At 43.3% G+C, this 24,792-nt stretch overlaps 1 protein-coding gene across 1 annotated transcript in view; it reads right to left on the reverse strand.

Moving 5' to 3' along the window:
* adcy2 (adenylate cyclase 2) overlaps positions 1–24,792 on the reverse strand; it is a 463,739-nt gene that overhangs the window by 252,478 nt on the left and 186,469 nt on the right. Inside the window, exons 2-3 of the mRNA XM_033048027.1 lie at positions 23,109–23,623; positions 14,391–14,588 (exon numbers count right to left, since the gene is read on the reverse strand). Of these exons, the coding sequence (XP_032903918.1) occupies positions 14,391–14,588; positions 23,109–23,306 (396 nt within the window). The 5' untranslated portion in view covers positions 23,307–23,623. The remainder of the gene's footprint in view (positions 1–14,390; positions 14,589–23,108; positions 23,624–24,792) is intronic.

Raw genomic sequence — 24,792 nt, forward strand, 5'->3', positions numbered from 1 at the left:
GCCAAATGGCCTAATTCTCTCCTATCACTTATGACCTTATGAAATGATCTTCTGATTTTGGTGACATAAGTGGGTTGTTACTGCAGTTGGAGAATTTTGAAGTTGCATTGTGGTGAAAATATTGGGATTTAGCATGATTATTGAAGGGGAGCCCAGCTAGATGGAGGGTATGGTGAACGTATGATGTTTGTTTTAACTGGTGGCTGCCAGGCTGTTGCCAATAATAAGGGGAAAAGGAGAAAATTGATGAAACTAACAAAAATTGATTTATTAAACAAAAGACAAGGTATAAACTGGGTAGATCATAGGAAACTTTACCATGTAACAGAGATGTCAAAAGCTAGAGGACAGTGATGTAAGGTAAGGGAGAAGAGGTTAACACAGATCTGAGGAGGACATTTTCACCCAGGGTATGGTTGGAATCAGAAACGCAATGAGTGGTGGAAGAAAGTGGCTCACATAATTTTAGTAGTATCTGGATGAGCAGATGGGATGTGTAGATGATTAGCATGGGCATGGTAGGCCGAAGGGCCTGTTTCTTTGCTACGTTACTCTATAAATCTATGACTCACTTACCGAAAGGACTTGCATCCCTTTTGTGTGGTGTGCAACATATGCAGACTCTATCAGCCAGCTCTGCTACAGACATTCTGGAACCTACAACCTAAACATTTTCACAGTATAGAAAACAATACTGTTGCCACATATTACAGCCTGGTTACATGCTGCTAGTGCGACAAAATTCAAAGGGTGCTACACGCAATTTACATAAACCTCATATGTTACTATAACGCTATCAAGAAAAGAATAGCTGGTCGTTGTTATATTCAAATTTCAAATTTATTGTCATTGTCTCAATTAGAGACAACGAAATGAATTTTCTTACAGCAAGTGTTGAACTGTAAAATAGTGTGTGTGTATTGTCTTACTTGGGTGCAGAACCTTGTCTTGCAAGGTGTTCCTGTGCAGCTGCTGTCCTTGCCCTTCATGGAGGCAGAGATTTGGGGTTTAGGGGGTGCAGTGCACTGTGTAGATGGGACACACTGCTGCCATCATGTGCAGGTGATGGCGGGAATGAATGTTTATGGTGGTGGATGTATGCCAGTCAAGTGGGCAGTTTTGATTTATATGTGGTGACTTGCCTTTTGAAAGTTGTTGCAGCTGTATGCACTCAAGAAAGTTGAGATTATTCCTGATTAATGCTTTAAAGATAATGGAATGGCTCTGTGATGTTGGAAATGAGCAATGCACTTCAGGCCTCTGACCTTATCTCATAACAAAGTTATATAAGTGGCTGGTGCCATTAAATTTATCATATTTCAATCTAGATAAATTATATGGCACAACTTTAACCTGTATGATGCTGGATTACACGGTGGAATATTGTGGGAAGGGATTGAATCCTTTGAAGAAGTTATTTTATCATCACCACAGTTTTAATTTTATATGCTTGTTTGATCAGACTTAGTGACTGCTAAAGGTAGACATATAATGCTGGAGTAACTCAGCTGGAGTAACAAAACAGGCAACATCTCTGGAGAGAGGGAATGGGTGACGTTTCGGGTCGAGACCCATCTTCAAACTGTTTTGTGTCTACCTTAGATTTAATCTAGCATCTGCATTTCTTTCCTACACATCCTAACTACTAAAGTTTGGAAGTCTATTGACATTCTCGTGGTTTTTTCCCCATCATAGACTTTGTTTTCTTTCATATGTTGCATTGAATATTAGTTATTCAGAAATGTTTCTTTAGTTACTGCAGCAAGGAAAAGGGGAGTGTGATTTAAATATGACTGGAGGTGAAAATCTTTAAATAAACTATCTATCTATTACTAAAACTCTCATTGTGTGTGTGTGTGTGTGTGTGTGTGTGTGTGTGTGTGTGTGTGTGTGTGTGTGTGTGTGTGTGTGTGTGTGTGTGTGTGTGTGTGTGTGTGTGTGTGTGTGTGTGTGCGTTCCTGAAATTACGCCAAAATGGTAAACGATAGCGCTATAATTTTTGCACCACGGTACTCACAATTGTCTTGTGGTGTGTTTTTTATCACGTTTCGTTCAGATTGAGGTTATATTTTACAAGTTATTCCCATTTTCAACTTTACAAAATCCAGTTTGAGAAAGAATGACTTGAACACTGCAGTGGCAGTTGCTGGCAGTTACAGCTATGACGTCACATTGGGATCTTATTTACATAAACTGCTCGTGAACAGTGCCCCACCCGAAATTGTCATCGCAATAGGATCTCATTTACATAAACTTCCCATCAACAGTGTTCCACCCTGTGCAATTCGAGATTTGTTACATTGGCGTAAGGGGAGGGAGGGAGTGGGGGAGGGGAGGAGGAGACATTTTATTTAAACATTGTGTTGAATGGGCGAGTGCGATATGGGAGAGGTGAGGAAGTGACTGAGAGTAGAGGAGAGGTGAGGGAGGGAGTGGTGATGGAGGGAGTGGAGGATGGGAAGAGAGAGAGTAGAGAAGAGGGAGGGTGAAGAGGGGGATGGAGTGTATGAGCCGCGCCTGCGCAGTTTGGGGCTATGGGTGAGTGGTGGAATATTGCGTTGGGGGAACAGGTTGCATGGGTGGAATGGTTGAGTGGTGGAAACGGGTTCCGTTGGGGGAACGGGTGAGTGTGGAATATGCTTTGGGGGAACGGGGCTCAACGGGTCCAACTTGGTCTAGTATATTACTAAAACTCTCATCTTGTTTGGGATTCTGTGTGCATGCATGTCTGTGATCCCATGTGATCCCAGAACTATGCCAAAACAGTACACGATAGCGCTACAATTTTTGGACTACCTTACTCACATTTGTCTTGTGGTGTGTTTTTAATCAAGTTTCGTTCAGATTGATGTTATATTTTACAAATGATTCATATTTTTAACTTTACAAAAACCCACTTTGAGAAAAGACTTGAACACTGCAGTGGAATTTATAGCTATGACATCACAATGGGATCTCATTTACATAAACTGCCCGTGAACAGTGCTCCACTCGACAATGACATCACAATAGGATCTCATTAACATAAACTGCCCATCAACAGAGTTCCACCTAGTGCATTAATATAATAATAATAACTTTATTTATAAGCACTTTAAAAACAACCACTGTTGTAACAAAGTGCTGTACATGACTAATCATGGACAAAAAATTATTACACGACAATAAAAACATTAAAAGAGAGAGTAAAAACAATTTTTAAAAAAACCAATTAAAAACACTAAAACAGGAGCAAAGTCTCATGCAGGGTCAAAAGCCAAGGAATAGAAATGGGTTTTAAGATCGGTTTTGAAGATAGACAGTGAGGGGGCCTGTCTGATGTGCAACGGCAGAGTGTTCCATAAGATATTTGTTACATTGTTGTAAGAGGAGGGGAGGAGGAGAAATGTTATTTAAACATTGCGTTGAGTGGGGGAGTGTGATGGGGAGAGGTGAGGAGTGGGGGAAGCAGGGAGATAGAGAGAGAGAGGAGGGGGTAGGGGGGGAGAAGGGATATGGAGGGAGGGAGGGAGTGACTGAGGGTAGAAAGTGATTGAGGGTAGGGGAAAGGAGAGGGAGGGAGAGGTGAGGGAGGGATGGGAGGAGGGGAGAGGAGAGAAGAGGGAGGGTGAAAAGGAGGGGGAGAGAGTGTATGTGGAAACGGGTGCGTTGGGGGAACAGGTGAGTGGTGAAAACGGGTTGCTTTAGGGGAACGGGGAGTGGTGGAATAATGCGTAGGGGGAACGGGGCCCAACGGGTCCCACTATAGTGAACACTAAATTTTGAATGGGAATGGGGAAGGGATTGGAAAAGATGATGCTGACTTATTTTAATAACCGAGTTTTCAAGTGTGTTTTCTCTTCCTTACAATCAATTTCTATGCAAAATAATGATCTTCTCTCCATTGATGCAAAAGTTGTATGTTAACAGTATTTGCCAAACATTTACGTTTTCCCTAGATTGAGGAAGGGGCTTGACCCGAAAAGTCACCTATTCCTTTTCTCAAGAGATGTTGCCTGATCTGCTGAGTTGGCCTGTCCCACTATGGCGGCCTAATTTGCGAGTTTTGAAGAGTTTGCTCTCGCCACAAACTCGCAGCATGGTCGACACATGGTCCTAGGAGGTCACTGGAACTCTCCTTCATGCTCGAGGGAAGTTCCTGCATACTGGCGGCCTCAGTTTGGTCGAGGGGTCATGGGGTCGCCATGTAGTTATAGGTAGTCGAGGTAGCCGTAGGCAATCACCTTTGCTGACCGGGCATTTTAATTGGCTCATTGGGGAAAAAAACGTATGCACGAGTTTTCAGAACCAAGAAAAAACGACTGGTAATGTTAAATGCCCGCTAAACCCCCCTTCCTCCCCCCCACTCCCCCCTCCCCCCCTTCTCCCTCCCACTCCCCCCCTTCTCCCTCCCCCTCTCCTTCTCCCTCCTCTCTCCTTCTCCCTCCCCTTCCTTCTCCCTCCTTCTCTCCCCCACCCTTTCCCCTCCCCCTTCTCTCCTCCCCCCCTTCTCTCCTCCCCCCCATTCTCTCCTCCCCCCCTTCTCTCCTCCCCCCCTTCTCTTCACCCCCCCTTCTCTCTCCCCCCCCTTCTCTCTCCCCCCCCCTTTTCTCTCTCCCCGCCCCCCTTACGTACACTGTGCCAGCCGTCTTTTACCTTCCTGTTCATCACGGATGTGAATTTCAGACAGTGCTCCCCCACTTTCCCTGGCCTCCGCCTTTGCTGTGTGTGTGTGTGGGTGTGTGGGTGTGTGTGTGTGTGTGTGTGTGTGTGTGTGTGGGTGTGTGGGGGTGTGTGTGTGTGTGCGTGTGCGTGTGTGTGGTCGGTCGATTCAACTCGCGGTTTCATCGCTGATGGTCGATCCAGCTCGTGGTTTTTCAGGCGAGTGCCCTCGAGCTTGAAGGTCGAAGACAGTTACTGAAAAGTCGCATAAGTGGGACAGGCCCTTAACTCCAGCATTTTGTGGCTATCTTTGATGTAAACTAGCATCTGCAGTTCGTTCCTACACATCAGTCTTTTCCCCATCTCTTAAATAAGATTCAAATAAATTTTAAACATCTTACAAAGGATGCAAAATAAAAAGATCTGGAGGTATGTATTATTTTGTTAAACATGTGAAAGTCGCAAAAAAAATTGTGACCATCATATAATATACCACTGGACTTTACTATTAACAAATCACAGAAAACTGCAAAAAGGTTTAAAAATACAGCATCTCAAGAACCTGTAAAAAACTCAAAATCGAATAACACTTTTCTTCTCACTGTGATGAAATAGATTTTTCTCCCTCAACAGAAGATTGAGATGCACACAATCAAATTTCCAACAGAAGTAGTCTGCTGTGAGACTTCTCGGTAGGCTCTCAAACACAAGATATCTGCTAAAATCATACAAATAATTGCATTATGATCTTAGGGGACACATTTTCAGAGGGGTTCATTAAACATTCCATTTATTAGATTCGTGGCTGGATTATGGTTGAAAGAAAATGCTTCTTCAAAATGTCATCCCACAGAAAAATCATACTTCACTGCCATTCATTCGGGAGTTATCATTCTATATGAGTAGGTCAATGGGATTTTGTGATCAAATGGTACCAGCTGAGAGCCAAATATATTTCAGTAACATGAATTAACTTCAAGAATCAAATGGTAGCTTTCTGTACAAAACATTTAGAAACATCTTTTCATTACCATAATTTACATTGTTACATTTTCATTTAGGTCAATTTATAATTGTATTGCTGTTTCGAGTCGCTCTCTGTCAGAAAACAGCTAACAGAAAACATCTAACAGAAAACATCTGTTAGATGAAGCACTCTCCTGTTTTTGATGCTAGGTATTGACATCAATCACTTCTAGATCAGATACAGTCATCTGCAGCACAGAGATTACATATTGTTTAATCTTGTATTCTCTGGCCCACCCCATAGCAGAAATGCAACATACCTCGATTATGCTCTGACCTCCTCAGTGAGTTGGCAAATTGAAGCTACTTTCTTTCCCTCGTATCTAATAATAGTGTTGTTGTGATTACCCAATTCCATTTCACATTTGGATGTTACATGTAGCAGGAAATTAACATAATTGCACCATCTTTCCCGAGGTAATAAAAATAGGCAATCCCCCTGAGATGAATTGTGTGGTTATTCATCTTCTTGTTAGGCCTGGAGGAATTCTCAACCTTGTCTGGGTTCCCTGATTGTTTCTCGTGGGCATCTAGAAAGCAACCTGATGCTTCTGCCCACTCTTTCATCGAAAGGCAGAAATATACCCATTGAAAACCTACTCCAAACTGCATTTCCAGGATGCCTATGTTTTAAATGCAATACTTCTACTGCAGAATTTGTTTTAAAATAAGCAGACATACAAGACATGTCAACATTAAAATAAAATAAAATCCTGCTGTAATGCTGTCTTATTTAGTTCAGAACACTCCTGTGACTCAAAGCTCATGAAATATCTTTCAGATATAGTTACACCTTGTTTTATTTAAAAGGTTGAATCGAATTTCACACACTAATATTCCACTAACAGCAAATGATGTGAAAGGCCAGATAATCCTTTTACTAGAATATCAGGTGAACTGATTGAATGTCCTCTACAAAGTGTGCGTTGTACGCTCTGAAACAAGACCCACAGAGCGAATGAGGCTTCAGTTTAACATTTCACAAAGCATGGCACAATGCATTCCTCCCGCACTCTCCTGTCTGCCTGGACTGTGCCCATGTCTCCCGTTGTGATGAAAGGCAGAAATAAACCTGTTTAGGTTAATAGGGAGGATATTTTGCAGTTGTATAAGATGTTGGTGAGGTCGCATTTGTAATATTGGTTTTTACTTACCCTGCTCTAAGAAAGATGCCATTAAGTTAGAAATAGTGCAGAGGATTTTCAAAATGTTGCCAGGACTCGAGGGCCTGAGTTACAGGGAGAGATTGGGCAGGCTAAGATTTTATTCTATAGAACATAGAAATCCTGAAAACATATTAAATCATGAGGGGCATAGATAAGGTGAATGTATATCGTCTTTTTCTCAAGAAAGGCGAGTCAATGGCTTGCGGGAATAGGTTTTAAGATGAGAGGGGAAAGTTTTTAAAGTTTTATAACTTCTTCAAACAGAGGATGGTGTGTTTATGATATGAGCTGCCAGATGAAGCGGTTGAGGCAAGTATAATAACAACATTTAAAACCCAATTTGATGAGGCTAATCTAGCACATACTTTTGTAAACTGTATAAAAATCAAAAATTTCTGGATTGATATTTTAAGAATAATTTCTGGAGCTATTAATACTAAATTAGATCCCAATTCAAAACTAATAATACTTGGCATAACCGAACAAAGTATAACACTCACAACAAACCCAAGAGACTTTCTTGACTACAGGAAAATAACTGGGAAAAAATTAATACTAAAATTTTGGAAAGGCCCTATAACCCCCACAATTAAAATCTGGATAATGGAAATGTCGGAGACCTTACACCTGGAAAGAATCAGATTTGTCTTAATGGACAAACAAGAACTTTTTGTTAGAATATGGTCTCCATTCATTGACTATTTGAAGGGGTAGATCGGTCCAGCACGGGAACCTAACCGAAGCTTGAACTCAGGATTAGATGAAAAGTTATACTTTATAATCCACGAACCTATCTCCAAAGATGTATTATTAGTAAACCATTCCATTCTTTTTTTTAATCTTGACATTTGTAGCTTTTTTTCCTCTTTGTCTCTTACTTCCTATCTTTAAAAAAAAACTAGAAGCAATCTACAATTGATAATATTAACAATGTACGACTGATATACATGAAATGTTTATAATGTGTGTTTGCTTCTAATAAAAGAAAGGAGATGAGGGGGAGAGAGGAGGGGGGAGAGAGGAGGGGGAAGAGAGGAGGGGGAGAGAAAGGGGGGTGAGGAGGGGAAGGGGAGGGGGGAAGGGGGAAGAGGAAGGGGGATGGGGAAGGGGAGGGGGAAGGGGGAGGGGGAGGGGGGGGTGAGGGGAGAGAGGGGGGAGGGAGGAAGGGGGAGAGAGGGGGAGGGAGGAGAACCAGAGAGGGGTGAATAGAGAGGGGGAAGAGAGAGGGGGAGGAGAGGGGGAGGAGAGAGGGGGAGGATATAGGGGGAGGAGGAAGGGTGGAGATGGGGGAGAGATTGGGGAGGGAGGAGGGGGAAGGGAGAGAGCTGGAGATGGGGAGGCGGGGAGGGGGGGACAGGGAGAGTGGAGGGGGCGAGAGAGGAGGTGAAGAGAGAGGAGAGGGAGTGAGTGGAGGAGGAGAGAGAGGAGGGGGAGGGAGTGAGTGGAGGAGGAGAGGGAGGAGGGGGGGAGAGAGAGGAGGGGGAGAGAGAGAAGGGGGGAGAGAGAGAAGGGGTGAGAGAGAGAGATTAGAGAGGGAGGGGGAGAGAGAGATTAAGAGGGGAGAGAGAGAGATTAGAGAGGAGAGAGAGAGTAGAGGGGAGAGAGAGTAGAGGGGAGAAGGGGGAGGGAGGGGGGAGAGAGAGGGAGGGGAAGAGAGAGAAGGGGGAGAGGTGAAAAGGCAGCGGGTGGAAGGGAGGGAGGGAGGGGGCGAGAGAGAGGGCAGAGAGAGAGAGTAGAGGGGAGAAAGAGTGGAGGGAAGAGGGTGGAGGGGAGGAAGAAAGGGGTGAGTGAGGGGAAGGGAGGAAAGGGGAGGGGGAGAGAAGAAGAGGGGGAGAGAAGAAGGGGAGTTGGAGGGGGAGAGAAGAGGAGGGGAGAGGTGGGGGGGGGGAGAGAGAAGAGGAGGGGGAAAAGAGGAGGGGGAGAGGTGGAGGGGGGAGAGGTGGTCATCAGCTGCTGGTCAGCGGTCAGATTTTAAAAAAAGGTCAGATTGGTCAACAATTTTAATAAAAAAGTCAGGAAAATAATATACCAAATGTACAGAGGAGTGGATTTATAAAATCACAAGGAAAATCTCTACTGAAATATGTAACAATGTCCCCGTTTCGGCGTCTGGTTTTTGAGGAGGTACGTTTCAAAGGCAAAATGACACACACACACACAGAGTTTTAAAAGTATACTAGACCAAGTGCAGACCCCTTGGGTCTGTTTCCCCATCACGCGTTTGTGGGGGGTGGGGGCTGCGGCATCACACTCACACTAACCACCCCCCCCCCCAAACACACAGGCGGGGGGAGGGGGGGGAGAGAGCGGGAGGGGGAGACGGTGTGGGGAGAGGGGAGGGTGGGGAGAGTGGAGAATGGGGGGAGGGGAGATATTGGGGAGGGAGAGGAGAGATGGGAAGGGGGGAGAGCGGGGAAGGGGGAGAGGGGGAGAGGGAGAGGGGATGGGGAGGGGGAGGAGAGTGGGGAGTGGGAGGAGAGCGGGAAGGGGGGGAGAAGGGTGGGGGGTGAGATGTTAGAGGGGCGGGACAGAGGTGGAGGGGATGAGGGGAAGGGGAGAGAGGTGGGGGAGGGTGGAGGGAGTGGGGAAGAGTGGGGAGTGAGGGGGAGAGGGGTAGCGGGGAGTGGTGCAAGAGAGAGGGGAAGGTGGTGGGGGGAGATGGGGTGAAGAGGGGTGGGGGAGAGGATTAGGGGAAGGGGAGAGAGGGAGGAGGGGGGAGGAGGGAGGGGAGGGAGGAGGGGGAAGGGGAGAGAGGGGGAAGAGTGTGGAGGGAAGGGGAGAGGGGTGGGGGGAGAGAGGAGAAAGAGTGGGGAGGGATAGTGGGAGGGGGAGGGGTAGGGGCAGTCCATCTCTTCCCCATTCCCTAACACCCCCGATCCTCTTTCTCTATTCCCACACAAGTGATCATGCGCTTCGACACAGGCTGCGGGGAGGGGGGGAAGGATTTTATTTTAAATGTGTACATAAACACGACAAAATTTAATGAGGAGTGGATTTGAGAATGTAAAAGTGAAATCTCAACCGAAATGGAAAAAATCTCGAAGTTTCAGCGTGTGGTTTTGGCAGACCAAGGAATCAAAGGGCAAAAATCTAATCTGAAAAAATATCTGAAAATGGAATCTGACATACACACACAAACACACACACACACACACACACACACACACACACACACACACACACACACACACACACACACACACACACACACACACACACACACACACACACACACACACACACACACACACACACACACACACACACACACACACACACACACACACACACACACACACACACACACACACAGATTTAATATATAGACTAGACCAAGTGCAGACCCGTTGGGTCTGTTTCCCCAATGGAGTGATCCCCCAAGCCAATATTCCACCATGCACCCGTCTCCTCCAATGGAACTGAAGCCGTCCCCAAATGTAAGATTCCAGCACTCCCCTGCCTCCCTCAGCAGTGGATTAAAAAAAAAATCCAATTGCATCTCCCCTGCCTGCTGCAGCAGTGAAAAGTTCAGAGTGTTCCTGTCTTGCAACTTTGTCTCGAAGTGTATTGGAAGCTGAAATGGCTGCTTGAGAAGCAAGTTTATTGTTGAAATACTGGGGGTTGGGGGGGGGGAGGGGAGAAGGATGTGATTAAAAACGTGTACTTAAACGCGACAAAATGTTTGAGGAGGAGATACTTAGAAAGAGAAGTGAAATCTCTACCGAAATGGAAAAGATGTCGGAGATTGAGCATGTGGATTGCGCGTGGCAAGGAATCAAAGGAAGAAATGCAGCCGGCAGCCGTACATGTAAATGGATCCATTCCGATTGGACATCTGCGAGCATCGGCCATTCGGATTGGACATCTGCGAGTATCGGGCACGAATCAAAAGGCAGAAAGGCAGCCGGACGGCAGCCAGACGAATGGCACGACAGTTTTATAGATATACTAGACCAAGTGCAGACCCGTTGGGTCTGCTCCCCCAATGGTGTGATCCCCCAACCCAATATTCCACCATGCACTCGTCTCCTCCAATGGAACTGAAGCCGTTCCCAAATGTAAGATTCCAGCACTCCCCTGCCTCCCTCAGCAGTGGATTAAAAAAAAAATTCAATTGCACCTCCCCTGCCTGCTGCAGCAGTGAAAGGTTCAGAGTGTTCCTGTCTTGCAAGTTTGTTTCGAAGTGTGTTGGAAGCTGATAGGAAGGAGCAGCCGTCAACAAATCAAAAGGCAGAAAGTCAACGAATCAAAAGGCAGACAGGCAGCCGGATGGCAGCCGGTCGGATGGCACAATAGTTTTAATAGTATATAGATAGAAGATAGATAAGATATGATTATAATATTACCATTAATAAACGGGTTGTTTTGACCTGCAGTGATTGCTTACCATAAATCAAATTGAATGCCGATCATTTAATAAATGATTAAAGGACAGAAACTGCTTATTTAGTGAGGCAGTTTTAGCATTTAGGTTGTGTCCACATTTTCCAATGGAAATATTTCAACAGCAGATCTTAATTTAAACTAAGAGTTGAAGCACTTGAACTTTAATTTTTTAAAGTGCAGTTTGTTCCCTGTCTCTTACAACATTATGCAAATTCTCCAAAATTGATTTTTCTGTCAATTAAGTAAAAATTAAAACTAATGCTGATAGTCTGTGAGGTTGGAGACACGCTGGGGTCATGCCGGTGTGGTGCCTATCTGAATTGTCAGTTTTTCTCCATTTAAACTGCGGTAATTTTCAAACTATTATTTGAGAATTGTCATTCCAAACTGTCATTCCTAACTGTCACTGTATGTCATGTTGTCACTTGTGGGCGGAGCACCAAGGCAAATTCCTTGTATGTGAATACTTGGCCAATAAACTTATTCATTCATTCACTTATAGAGCTGTCAAATGGTGGTGGCATGGTGGCGGTAGAGTTGCTGCCTTACAGCGCCGAGACCCGGGTTCGATCCTGACTACGGGTGCTGTCCCTGTGACCTGCATGGGTATTCTCCGAGATCTTTGGTTTCCTCCCACACTCCAAAGACGTTCAGGTATGTAGGTTAATTGGCTTGGTAAATGTAAAAAATGTCCCTAGTGTATGTAGGATAGTGTTAATATGCGGGGATCGCTGATCGGCATGGACGGTAGGCCGAAGGGCCTGTTTGCACACTGTATCTCTAAACTAAACTAAAGTAAACTAAAACTAAACTAAACTGAGAATTACTGACAGGGGCAACATGCTGAATCCATGCATTCATTCTGCAGCTATACTGCAAAGTTTCCAGTCCTGTGCATCCAGTGCTTCCACACATCAAAAACAAATTTCCGGAAATAGAATCCCAAATTTCCTGGAATTTGATGGTATTTCCTGAAATTTTTAAAAATGCTTCCTGCGTGCTATTTGTTGTTGTCTTTCTTTTGCGAACAAATGTTAACAACACAAAGAAGATCAAGGCAAAACAGATCTATGTAACTACACCGTATCCGCCTGTTTGTTACTCGAATGGGTAGGAAACGGGAGGAAAAATGAGAGAGGAACGAAAAGAAGGCAGAGAGAAAAGAAAAGAACAAAGAGAGAAGAAAAAAGACGAAACAAAGAAAAGGGGAAAAGAGAGGAAAAAGAGAGAAAGAAAAAGAGAAAAAAAACGGAGAAGAGAGCAAAAACAACCGAGAAGAACAAGACAAAGATGAGAAAAAACAAAACAATAGAAAAGAGAAAAAAAGACCAAAAAAAATACAAAAAGATATCCCTCTCCCCCCCTTCCCCCTTCCTCTCCCTCCCCCTCCCATTCTCTCCCCTCCCTCTACCTCCCTCCCTCGCAGCGTTGGAGGGCCCACGGCGGGGGGAGGCGGGGGAACGGCCGGAGCGGCGCCTGGTGTCAGATCACAACCGCTGCCAGGACGGGGTTCAGAGTCAGTCGTTCCCGTTCCTGCCTGGCTACAGGAGAACAGTCTCTCCGTACCGCCGGCAGCGGACCGATCCCTGGACGCCAGGCTGACCGGCGGCGAGGCTCCGACGCCGTGGATGGAGGCGATGGACCGGGCGGGCAGACACCACAGCCACGGACCCTAAGAAGCGGGCACTCCTTTTTTTCCCCCAAATCGTCCCGCGGGCTGGATTGGACCCCTTTTGCTTGTAGTTTGACACCCCTGATATAAAACAAGCGTGGACCTCTTGGATCCGAATCCCCCTTCCCCAACTCAATATTCCACAGCCCCACTCACCCAGAAACGAGGCAATATCACTGCGCAAGTCCCTACCACGTCAGCAGCGCCATTTTCAATTATGACGCGGCTGACGGGCCTCCCCTAACTACGCAGGGGCTGATGGCCGTAAATATACTTTTTCCCCCATATCATCCCGTGGCCGGATACGGAAATTTCCCAAAATTATTTAATTTCCCTAAAATTACCCGAAGACAACCAGAATTTCCCGAATTTTGGTAATTTCCTTCAAAGTGGAAACACTGTGTGCATCTGACACTGTAATGCATAAAATGTACCAGATGTGACAGTGGGCCTTAGAAGGCTTTTATATTTTTTTCTATGTGACTGAGAAATAATCTAACAGTCCTGCATCATTTTTATAATGTGTGACCATCTCCTCGCCAAGTTGCACACCTCACTCTCCTGAAACGACCAACCTTCTCCAATCGAAGCACACAATGTAGACCTAGCTGAGTCCAGCAACCTTTCTCAACCACCAGTGCCCAATCCACAACCATCTCCCTAGCCTCTCAGATTTCCTTCGTACAACAATTCTTCAGTAGTGCATGATACGTTTCTCCTTTTGCAGATGGTGATGCTTACAGCAGTTTATATAGTTGTCCATAACACATTTATTGCTTTGCTGAGAACCAAGCAAGTGATTTATTCAAAGGTACACAATCTCTCAGCAGTGGGCTCAAAGACATACTTCAGGTAACTCCACAATACACCCCCTCTCCCCTTTCTACCCCTGGCTGACCTTGCACCTATATCTCCTCTCCCTTTCCTCTCCACCTACAATCCTAAATAACTTGCATCTTGTCAATCCTCTAGCTACACAATTTGCAGCTCTCTAATCCTTTTTTCTCACACCTTGTGTGTGTACATCTCTGGTCTTTTTCCAACCATTTGCCCATCACCAACCCCCCCACCTTGCCTGTGTTCACCTATGACCTGCCATGCTTTGTCCTGCCCCTCCACTCTTCTAGCTTTCTTTCCTCCCATCCCTGCAATCAGACTAAAGAAAGATCCTGCCCTGAAACGCCACCTTTCCTTGTTCTCCAGGGCTTTTGAGGTATATAATCACACACCAGCAAATTCATAAACTCAATTTTTCAAATATCACAACTTCTTTTTTTTTTTTAAAGTTGTTCCTTGCTTAACTGGCAAGTGAGATTTCTGGCCTTATTAAGCCAGTCATGTACTAAATTTATTTCAATCAGTAGTTACTATATACTATGTGATTGGTATACACAACTTACAATAATGTTTCAAAGAAAAACTTCAGGATAAAGTATTAAAGTATGTAAAAAATGAAATGGTGACAACAATCATATTTTTTTTTTTTGTAGAACTCTTACCTGATCCCATGGAGAAATGATCCCGCCAAAGCACATGAAGAGGTAACCCATAGCGACCAGACATGCCCAAACTACAAGGGAAAACACATGAAGTAGCTTTCGGAACACAGTCTCCATGCAGACCAGCACAAAAATAGTGAAGAATATAGCCAAGGCAGTTGGAACAGTGATTATGAAAGCCACATGGTCGTCGATATCCTGGGGAAAAGAAATGAAAAGCTGGTTAAGCATATTCTCGCTGCAGGTCTGGAATGATTTGTGCATTTAATAATACTAATTATATGTAGAAATAGTGATGACATAGTCTATTATTCAGCAGTTTCAAAAAAAATTCTAATGTTTGATCATCCACTGTTTCAAACTGAACATCAAAATTCAGCGATATAATTAAGTCCATGAATCCAATCTATTCTACATATTTACAGTAATTTACAGTAATGTGTTATAATTAACGTATAAGAAAAAAATGTAATTGATTGAATGGCTTTAATGGCTTTATCATTCCACAGATATAGATAACTGCAGTATTTATATTTATTTAGATCACACTTATTGTGTATGTTGTGAAAAAGATAAATGACACTCAAAATGCAATTAAAACACACATTTATAATGCCGCAATTAGGAATAACTAATTAAATGGTTATAAATAGTGCTGTGCCCAGTCGGGTTGCTACTTATTTCTGAAACATCTATAATAGACTTCCTCTACATTAGGTTGCCAAACATATTCCCAATTGCACAACATGTGGTCAATTGGTTAATTGAAATTTCAGTAACCCCTAAATTTTTTGACAAGGTTGCATCATTATTATCTTTAAAACAGATATTCCTTACAATATTGTTACTAAGTGTGCTTTATACTCTGGTTAGGAAGTCCCAACCGTGGCTCCTCTTGATTGACAAGGGCAAATTGGAAGGCAATAAAAACACCTACAACAGATTCAGTGCTTAATTTACAGTCCTTTTGTTTTCAGTGGAAAAAACCCAAGAAAAGATCTTCCCCTTATGTCCTAATAGTTGGAATTCTGTCATGTGGCATGCTCTAGTTGGCAACAGTTCACAGTTGTTTTCCTTATACATCTATTTGGGTGTTTAGTGACAATGCCATTATTTTTTTTGAGTCTGTCTAATTAATGGTGGTTATTCCTATTTTCATCAAGTGAGCCGGGAGGAGTCAGAAAGACCATGACAGTGATTTGGTTTCAAGCAGTTTGCAGATCTAAAATGTCCTGGCAGCATTCGACAAGACCCAATACTGTGGACAAAGACATGCTGACAGTAAAGACTACATACCTATTATTAAATGTCTCTGATAGTCAACACTAAGAAATAATTTATGAAGTTATCACATAAATGACTATCCCTTTCTTACCCAGACTCTGAATCAGCATTCAGATTAATGAAATTCCAATTCTATACCAGTCTAACTTTTCAAGTGTGATACTTCAGCTAATCGTCTCCCTTCACTTTGCAGGGCTCAACACATTCAGTGGCAGGAGCGACTTCTCTTACTGCTACACGAGGGGATTCTCAACTTAGTGATTCCATTTTTCTGTCTGTGGTACGATTCCACAACTGGTTTTTAATAATTGTTTAAAGTTGCAAATATATAAGGAAAGAATAAGATTAGATTAGCATATTCTCATACACATCAGAAGATCCTTGTGCACACGAAGCTTGCAGAGTAAATGGTGTATATATATATATATATATATAATGTAATGATAAATAAAGCAATAAATACTGGTACAAATCAGCAGAATATGCAAGATTATAGTTCAGTCTGAAGCAGTGCAACATAACCTTAAAGTACAATAACAGAACAACTAAATAAGGTGCAGTGTAAGGAAATATGGCAGCATCTACTTTGAGGGTGTGTAAGAAGTGCTTGGTTCAAGAGTTAGCCAGCAGTTGGGGATAAAAAGCTAATCTTAAGTCTGGGCATCTGAGCATTGATGCTCCTGTTCATTCTCCCGGAAAGTAGAAGACAGAAAAGGTAATGGTCAGGCTGACAGGCATCCTTAACAACACTTCCAGCCTTCCCAAAGACAAGCACTGAAATGATGGACTGGGTGGAAGCAAGTCACGAATTGGTGATGGACTGAGCTGTGTTCACAGTGGGGGAGGAGAAGGGGGAGAGAGAGAAAGAGAGAGGGAGGGGGAGAGAGACCGGGGGGGGGGGGGGGGGGGGAGAGAGGGGGTAGAGAGAGAAAGGGGGGAGTGAGAGTGGGAGGGGGAGAGAGAGGGAGGGAGAGGGAGGGAGAGAGGGAGGAAGAGAGGGAAGAGAAAGAGAGGGGGGAGAGAGAGAGAGAGAGGACAAAGAGAGAGGGAGAGGGGAGAGAGAGGGGGTGAGAGAGAGGAGGGGGGAGAGAAAGAGGGAGAGGAGTGGGGAGAGAGAGAGGAGGGGGTGAGAGAGGGGAGAGAGAGGGGGTGAGAGAGAGAGAGGAGGGGGGAGAGAAAGAGGGAGAGGAGTGGGGCGGGGCGGCAGGTGCCCAAGCGAGGTCGGAGCAATCTGAGGACCAAAGATCCTATAGCGAGCTATAGGCTCTTTGCTGAGGAAGTGGCTCTAGAAATCGTGGATGCATTGGTGATCATTTTCCAATGTTCTATAGATTCATGATCAGTTCCTGTGGATTGAAGCTAATGTTATCCCACTTTTTAAGAAAGGCGGGAGAGAGAAAACAGGGAATTATAGACCAGTTAGCCTGACATCGGTGGTGGGGAAGATGCTGGAGTCAATCATAAAAGATGAAATAGCAGCACATTTGGATAGCAGCAACAGGATCAGTCCGTCAGCATGGATTTACAAAGGGGAAATCATGCTTGACTAATCGTCTGGAATTTTTTGAGGATGTAACAAGGAAATTGGACAAGGGAGAGCCAGTGGATGTAGTGTACTTGGACTTTCAGAAAGCATTTGATAAGATCCCACATAGGAGATTAGTGGGCAAAATTAGGATATATGGCATTGGAGGTAGAGTGCTGACATGGATAGAAAATTGGTTGACAGACAGGAAACAAAGAGTAAGGATTAACGGGTTCCTTTCAGAATGGCAGGCAGTGACTAGTGGGGTACCGCAAGGCTCGGTGCTGGGACTGCAGCTATTTACAATATACATTAATGATTTAGATGAAGGGATTCAAAGTAACATGAGCAAATTTGCAGATGACACAAAGCTGGGTGGCAGTGTGAACTGTGAGGAGGATACTATGAGATTGCTGGGTGACTTGGACATGTTGGGTGAGTGGGCAGATGCATGGCAGATGCAGTTTAAGGTGGATAAATGTGAGGTTATCCACTTTGGTAGCAAAAACAAGTAGGCAGATTATTATCTAAATGGTGTCAAGTTGGGAAAGGGGGAAGTACAACGGGATCTGGGGGGTCCTTGTTCATCAATCAATGCAAGTAAGCATGCAGGTACAGCAGGCAGTGAAGGAAGCAAATGACATGTTGGCCTTCATAATAAGATGATAATAAGTTTAGGACAAAGAGGTCCTTCTGCAGTTGTACAGAGCCCTAATGAGACCACACCTGGAGTATTGTGTGCAGTTTTGTTCCCCTATTTTGAGGAAGGGCATTCTTGCTATTGAGGGAGTGCAGCGTAGGTTTACAAGGTTAATTCCCGGGATGGTGGGACTGTCATATGCTGAGAGATGAGAGCGGCTGGGCTTGTACACTCTGGAATTTAGAAAGATGTGAGGGGGTCTTATTGAAACATATAAGATTATTAAGGGTTTGGACATGCTAGAGGCAGGAAACATGTTCCCGATGTTGGGCGAGTCCAGAACCAGAGGGCACAGTTTAAGAATAAGGGGTAAGACATTTAGAACAGAGATGAGGAAACATTTTTTCACACAGAGAGTTGTGAGTGTGGAATTCTCTGTCTCAGATGGCGGTGGACGCCGGTTCTCTGGGTACTTTCAAGAGAGAGCTAGATAGGGCTCTTAAAGATAGCGGAGTCAGGGGATATGGGGAGAAGGCAGGAACGGTGTACTGATTGGGAATGATCAGCCATGAACACATTGAATGGCGGTGCTGGCTCGAAGGGCCGAATGGCCTACTCCTGCACCTATTGTCTATTGTCTATTGGCATAGGTTTACGGTGAGGAGAAAGATTTAAAAGGGACTTGAGGTGCAACTTTTTTCCCACACAGAGGGTGATGCATGTATGGAATGTCCTGTCAAAGGAAAAGATAGAGGCAGATAGAGCCACAATTACTGCATTTAAAAGACACTTAGGCAGGTACATAGTCTGGAAAGGTTAAGAGGGACACGGGCTAGGTGCAATTGGGACTAGCTCAGTAATGGACATGTTATGCTGAATGACTTACTTCAATGGTGTATAGCTCCATGACTATCATATTATCCTGGCTTCACACTATATCACTGTCCTTCATCATTGATTGGTGGAAAGCAGAAATTCTCTATCCAACAACATGGATTCCACAAGAAGGATTGCAGCAGTCCAAACCATCCTTGATCGGCAATTATAGATGGCTAAAATAAATTCTGCCTTGCTAGAGACACACACATCTCATATAGTAAGAATAAAATATGATGCATAGATATATCTAATTTTAATCATTGTTTCTTGCAACTTATTTACTGGCTTTGGATTGTCAAACAGTTTTTCCACATTTAGTACTAAAGTGAGCTGAGATGTTATCCAACTTTATGTTCGGATCTTTATGTTCGGACCCAAGATGGAATTTTTTTCCATATATGGAAGGTTTTGCCAGAGGAAGAGGTAGAGGCAAACACAATTACTGCATTTAAAAAACACTTAGACAGGTACATGGACAGGGATGGACAATGTTTGTCCTTGTGCTCACGACATCCATTCTGCAGCAATAGACTCTATCTCTGGCAACCGCCTGACGCTAAACTTGATTGTTTGCAAACTTAGTGTCAAATCTACCCACAAACTAATATTCAGACTTTTAATCTGTGCTACTACCAAATCTGTACAATCCAGATAATCACAATTAACTCTCATCCCTTCTTTTGCTCATTTGCTACTGAAAAGCTCATCCGTTGTTACCATTACACTTGGACTGCCGGCCAACTTCCCTCGATAACTATAAATATGAGATCCTGAAAAATTCACCCACAATGTACTTCCTTGTGATATTTCATTCACCCAATACCTCATTGCTCACAGCCATATATTCTCATCTCATTAAAAAAAGCTTACATTTTTAAATACTCACCAGAATTACCAAACAACCTTATGACTTGCTCTTTCCCTATAGCTTCCTCCACCCAGCAACTCACAAAGATATTTCTGGTCCCACAGTGGGCCTCTTGACTCTGCTTCCACTGACAAGAACCTCAGCTCAGTAATTTCCTATTTAAACCTTCTTGCCTCTATTTCCTCCCTGGGTCTGTACTTCGTATTGGCATGTGGTTTTCAATGCAGTCGCTCTTCCTGTTTTTATCTCTAAACATATGTACAGGGATCAAGGGATATAGGGAAAAAGCTGGAATATGGTACTGAAATTAAACTCCACACTAGATCTATGATGCAAGGAAAGAGTGATGCCCTGGCTCTGATTCTGGGTGAACATTCTGAGATTAACATGTTTATGGCTGTTGGTATTCTGCCTCAGATTGGTTTGTGGGAGTCTATAAATATTAGTCTTACCCCTCGACTGTCTGGTATGAACCTGGCTGCGGTAGAATAATTCACATAGTTCCTTTTCTGCAGCATCATGTGCCAGCATTTTAAGCCAACTTTGCGGAATGAGATGTGACAATGTCAAAAATGAGACCCTAAATTATATTACATGATTCACTTTGTTAAGCTGCTCTGTAATTTTCCACTTCCCGTCTTTGGGGAATGTGTTTCTTCATGCCATGTTCAATAAATTTAGTTTATAATTTTAGCATGCATTTTGCAGTGGAAATATGACAGCGCAATTATTCTTTGAACCATTTTTCTCTTTTTTTGTATTTGTATGATTTCATTCTCTCTTTATCATTTCTGAAACAATTTTTCTGATTTAACATAATGTCCTAAATTCTGATTCATACTTTCCACGCACATGTTTTGCTGATGCAATTTATTAATTGTTCTTTTGTTTCCTTTGTACCTTAATGTTAAATACATTTGTAAACATACTATTTGCAGACCATAACAGTTTAATTTCAAATAGGCATTTGCAATGGAAAGTATGTTTTGTTCTGTAGGCAGAGAGGTTTACTAAGTTTTGGAGTAAGCCAAATCATACAGACAGCATAGCTTGGCTGCATACCTGAATACACTAATATAGATGGTATTGCAGACAATGAAGCTGCTTATTTAGAATTACAGCATAATCTTGAGCAGCTAGATAATCTTGGGCCAAGAATTGGTCTATTCAGATACTGTAAGTGTAAGGTGTTGCATATTGTGCCCTGAGGAATGTTTTAGAGCAGTGGGATTGAGGAATGCAAGTGCATAGTTCCCCGAAAGTGATGTCACAAGAAGATAGGGGTGAAAAATAGGGGTTCCTCCTGGGAACCAATACAGCAAGGTTCCTCCTGGGCAGTTTAAGCACTTCAAGTGTTGTTTCATCTCAACAATTTGCTCCAATTCATTTTTTTGTAACACGATAGTTTTCATTGTATAGACACTGATCATGTATTTGTGGGCTGCATAATGGATTATTAGCCATCTGGTCAGAAGGTAGCACTTGCCATCCAGTAACCACCACGTGAAGCTTGCTGGCTCAAATGCAGATTACTGTAAAATACAGGCATCACACCAGTTGCTGGCCTGCATGGTCTGCTCTTTATGGTCATTCAACATGTGGGAGCTGAGCGACTAAAATTCCTTTCAGTTTTGATATGGGATAGAGTGACACACAGTTCATTACTTTAGTTTTACTTTTATTTTAGAGATATAGTGCGGAAACAGGCCCTTCGGCCCATTGAGTCCACACCGATCATTGATCACCCCGTACACTTACATTATCCTACACACTAGCGACAATTTACTTTTTATTTAACCGAAGCCAATTAACCTACAAACCTGTACATCTTTGGAGTGTAGGAGGAAACCGGAGCAGGAAGAAGAGACACTGGTGAGCCTTCTTGACCAGAGTTGAGGTATTGTGGGTCCAAGAGAGGTCATCGGAGATGTTGACCCCCAGGAACCTGAAGCTGGAAACACGTTCCACCTCCGTCCCGTTGATGTGGATGGGGGTGGGTGCGTGCCGCCCCTAGACTTCCTGAAGTCTACAATGAGCTCCTTGGTCTTCTTGGAGTTAAGGGCCAGGTTGTTGTCAGCGCACCATGCTGCTAGGAACTGGACCTCCTCCCTATAGGCCGACTCATCGTTGTTGCTGATGAGGCCAATCACCGTTGTATCATCTGCATACTTGATGATGGTGTTAGTACCATGTACAGGTGTGCAGTCGTAGGTGAAGAGAGAGTAGAGGAGGGGCTCAGCACACAGCCCTGTGGAACGCCGGTGTTCAGGGTGAGGGTTGAAGAGGTGTGCTTGTCTAACCTAACAGACTGGGGTCAGTTGGTTAGAAAGTCCAGTATCCAGTTGCAGAGGGAGGGGTCGATGCCCAGGTTACCGAGTTTGGTGATCAGTTTAGAGGGTATAATGGTGTTGAATGCTGAGCTGTAATCGATGAACAGCATTCTTACGTAAGTGTCTCTGTTGTCGAGGTGGGAGAGGGCGGAGTGAAGTGCCGTTGAGATGGCATCCTCCGTACTCCTGTTCTTGCGGTAGGCAAACTGATAGGGATCCAATGTGGGGGGTAGGCAGCCTTTGAGGTGTGCCAGGACCAGCCTCTCGAAGTACTTGGTGATGATGATCTTATAATAGCCTAACCTTCCCTCCTTCACTGGAAATTGTGACAATTCTGCAGTCGCCTGCATTGATAAATGTTAAAGTTGACATTCATCGTGGCACGATCAGCATCAGTAGAAATACATCAAATTTACCATGGCATTTAAGTAAGATTCAGAGATTCAGAAATATAGATACACCTTTCTGGTAGGTGGGGGATTGCTGCTTAAGAACAAACTATTATGGATAAACTCAGTTATAAAAAGTTAGTTATAATACGCTTCTAAATTAAACTATTCTTGAAAGTCTTCGAGAAAGTGATAATCCATGAGGATAGAATAATTTGAAATATGGAGACACAAAGAGCTGCAAATATTCAGATTTTTAAAAATTCTAACATTACTGCATTTCAGTTAAAAACAAAACTAGTTATCAATATCCATGTGAACATTGGATATAACCAATTCAAAGTTTGCGAATTTGGTAGATCGTACGCATGTATCGTATTAGTCTCATGAGCACTAATGCTTCAAATTTGCATGATAATGCTTTCTATGCACTTCATAAGAACAATTTGTTTGCTTTATTTACCATTTTCTGAAAGCATTTTTCTTTCTTTTTCTCTATAACATTTGTGAGAACTTGGGGCTTCACTGCCTGCTGGAATGTTGTTCACAGCAGAGGAGCTCTGACTGCCCTGAATGATTTCTAACCGAGTTCGTAGGTTAACATCTATGAATGGGACACAGAATCCGTCAGCACACATATTCCAAGCAACTTATAATTTGGTTTACTATTCAATGTTCTGATCCTCATTTATTTGGATAATAAATTAATACAGTTGTAATGCCTACTTTTTACATAAAAGCTTAAATAATGGCAATTGTGATCATTCCGTAATTATTAAACATTAAAATATAAAGGATCTTACCAGCCCTGAAGCAAAGAAGACAGCGAGTAGTGATAAACAGGCTCCCATAACAATCAGAAGCAAGAAAACAATCAAAGGATGCTGCTGGCTCATGCAGTAATACGACTCATACAGCCAGTCGGTTGACTTTTGTGTAGCTGGGACATCGTCAGTTCTGTTAAGCAAATAGCGTCTCCTCTTCATTGTGTCTTGCCACATAAAAATCAGCAATTAAGCTTTTCAACCCTCAATTAACTGGAGTAAAATCAGCAAGGTGCAGTTGAGGGAGCATTCTCATATCATATTGCTGAAGCAACATGTTGAGTTGTGATGATCGTGAAGTAAACTGTGAGCAAGACTGATGTACAGAACAGAGGGTGCACTCATCTCAATCAAAATGCATTATCCTTGAGAACTATCTCCTCGCATAATCGATGTTAAACAACAGTAGCAAATGACTTTCAATTGATGCAATGCAACATAAGAAACAGTTCCTTATTTTCTTTTGTGATCAATCTCCCACTCTTCTGAATAACCTACAAAAGAAAGAACATATACAGTTAGTTAACTGATTAGGGCATCTGATGTGACCATATGTCAGAAACATAGTAAAATGTCTTTCCAAGCCAGAAGAATAATTAAAATATAATCCAATTAACTGGACTGCAGTTTTCTGTTTCCCTCTAGTATTTTCAGAATTTATCAATAAGATCTGAACCAACTAAATACACACCACATAGCAATCTAAGGGGCAACTATTTTACACAAAGGATGGTAGTGATGAGGAACGATCTGCTGGAGGTGGTAGTTGAGTCAGGTACTATCACAATGTTTAAGAAACATTTAGACAGCTACATGGATAGAATAGGTTTAGAGCGATATAGGCCAAATTAATTTGTGTAAATGGGGCATGTTGGTCAATGTGGATAAGTAAAGGGCCTGTCCCACTTGGACGACTTAATCCACGAGTTTAGAAGACCCTAGACGAGTTGAAAAAAATGTCAAGGTCATGTTGACGCGCCAAAGTAAAAAACCTCCTAAGACCTCCTAGGACTAGGTCTACGACCTCCTACGACTATGTCTACGACCTCCTACGACTATGTCTATGACCTCCTACGACTATGTCTACGACCTCCTACGACTATGTCTATGACCTCCTACGACCCCCCTCGACCTCAGTCTTCCACACCTAAGACCAACTACAACTAGCTACGAGTGGAAAATGATCGCATGATAAAATGATGTAATGTTTGCCTTTTTTTTACTCATGGACATTTTTTATCAGGCTGGAAAAAATGCCGCGACCTACTTGAGGCCACGAGTACGCGGAGACCACTCACGAGTATGAGTAAGAGTTACGAAGACCTCCTACAACCTCGTGGCGACCATGCTGCGAGTATGAGTCAAGGGCAAACTCGGCAGAGGTCGCCTATTAGATTATGAAAGTGGGACAGGGGCTTTAGGCTGAAGGACCTGTTTCCACATTGTATCACTCTATGAAAAATCCTGTGTGGTTTATGTGATGGTAGGTTCTGAAAAATGTGGTGTTTGTTTCATTACTGTTGCTTTAGTCAATTTAACATTTTATTTGAAACATTGCAACTTTGACAATTCACATTACTACACTGGAATATCCATCTAGATTACTATCATCAAGGCTCTGAAGTGGGACTTAAACATACAACCTTCTGTCTTGGAGATTATG

The sequence above is a fragment of the Amblyraja radiata genome, chromosome 2, assembly GCF_010909765.2.
Source record: "Amblyraja radiata isolate CabotCenter1 chromosome 2, sAmbRad1.1.pri, whole genome shotgun sequence".
Taxonomy (NCBI): Eukaryota; Metazoa; Chordata; class Chondrichthyes; order Rajiformes; family Rajidae; genus Amblyraja; species Amblyraja radiata.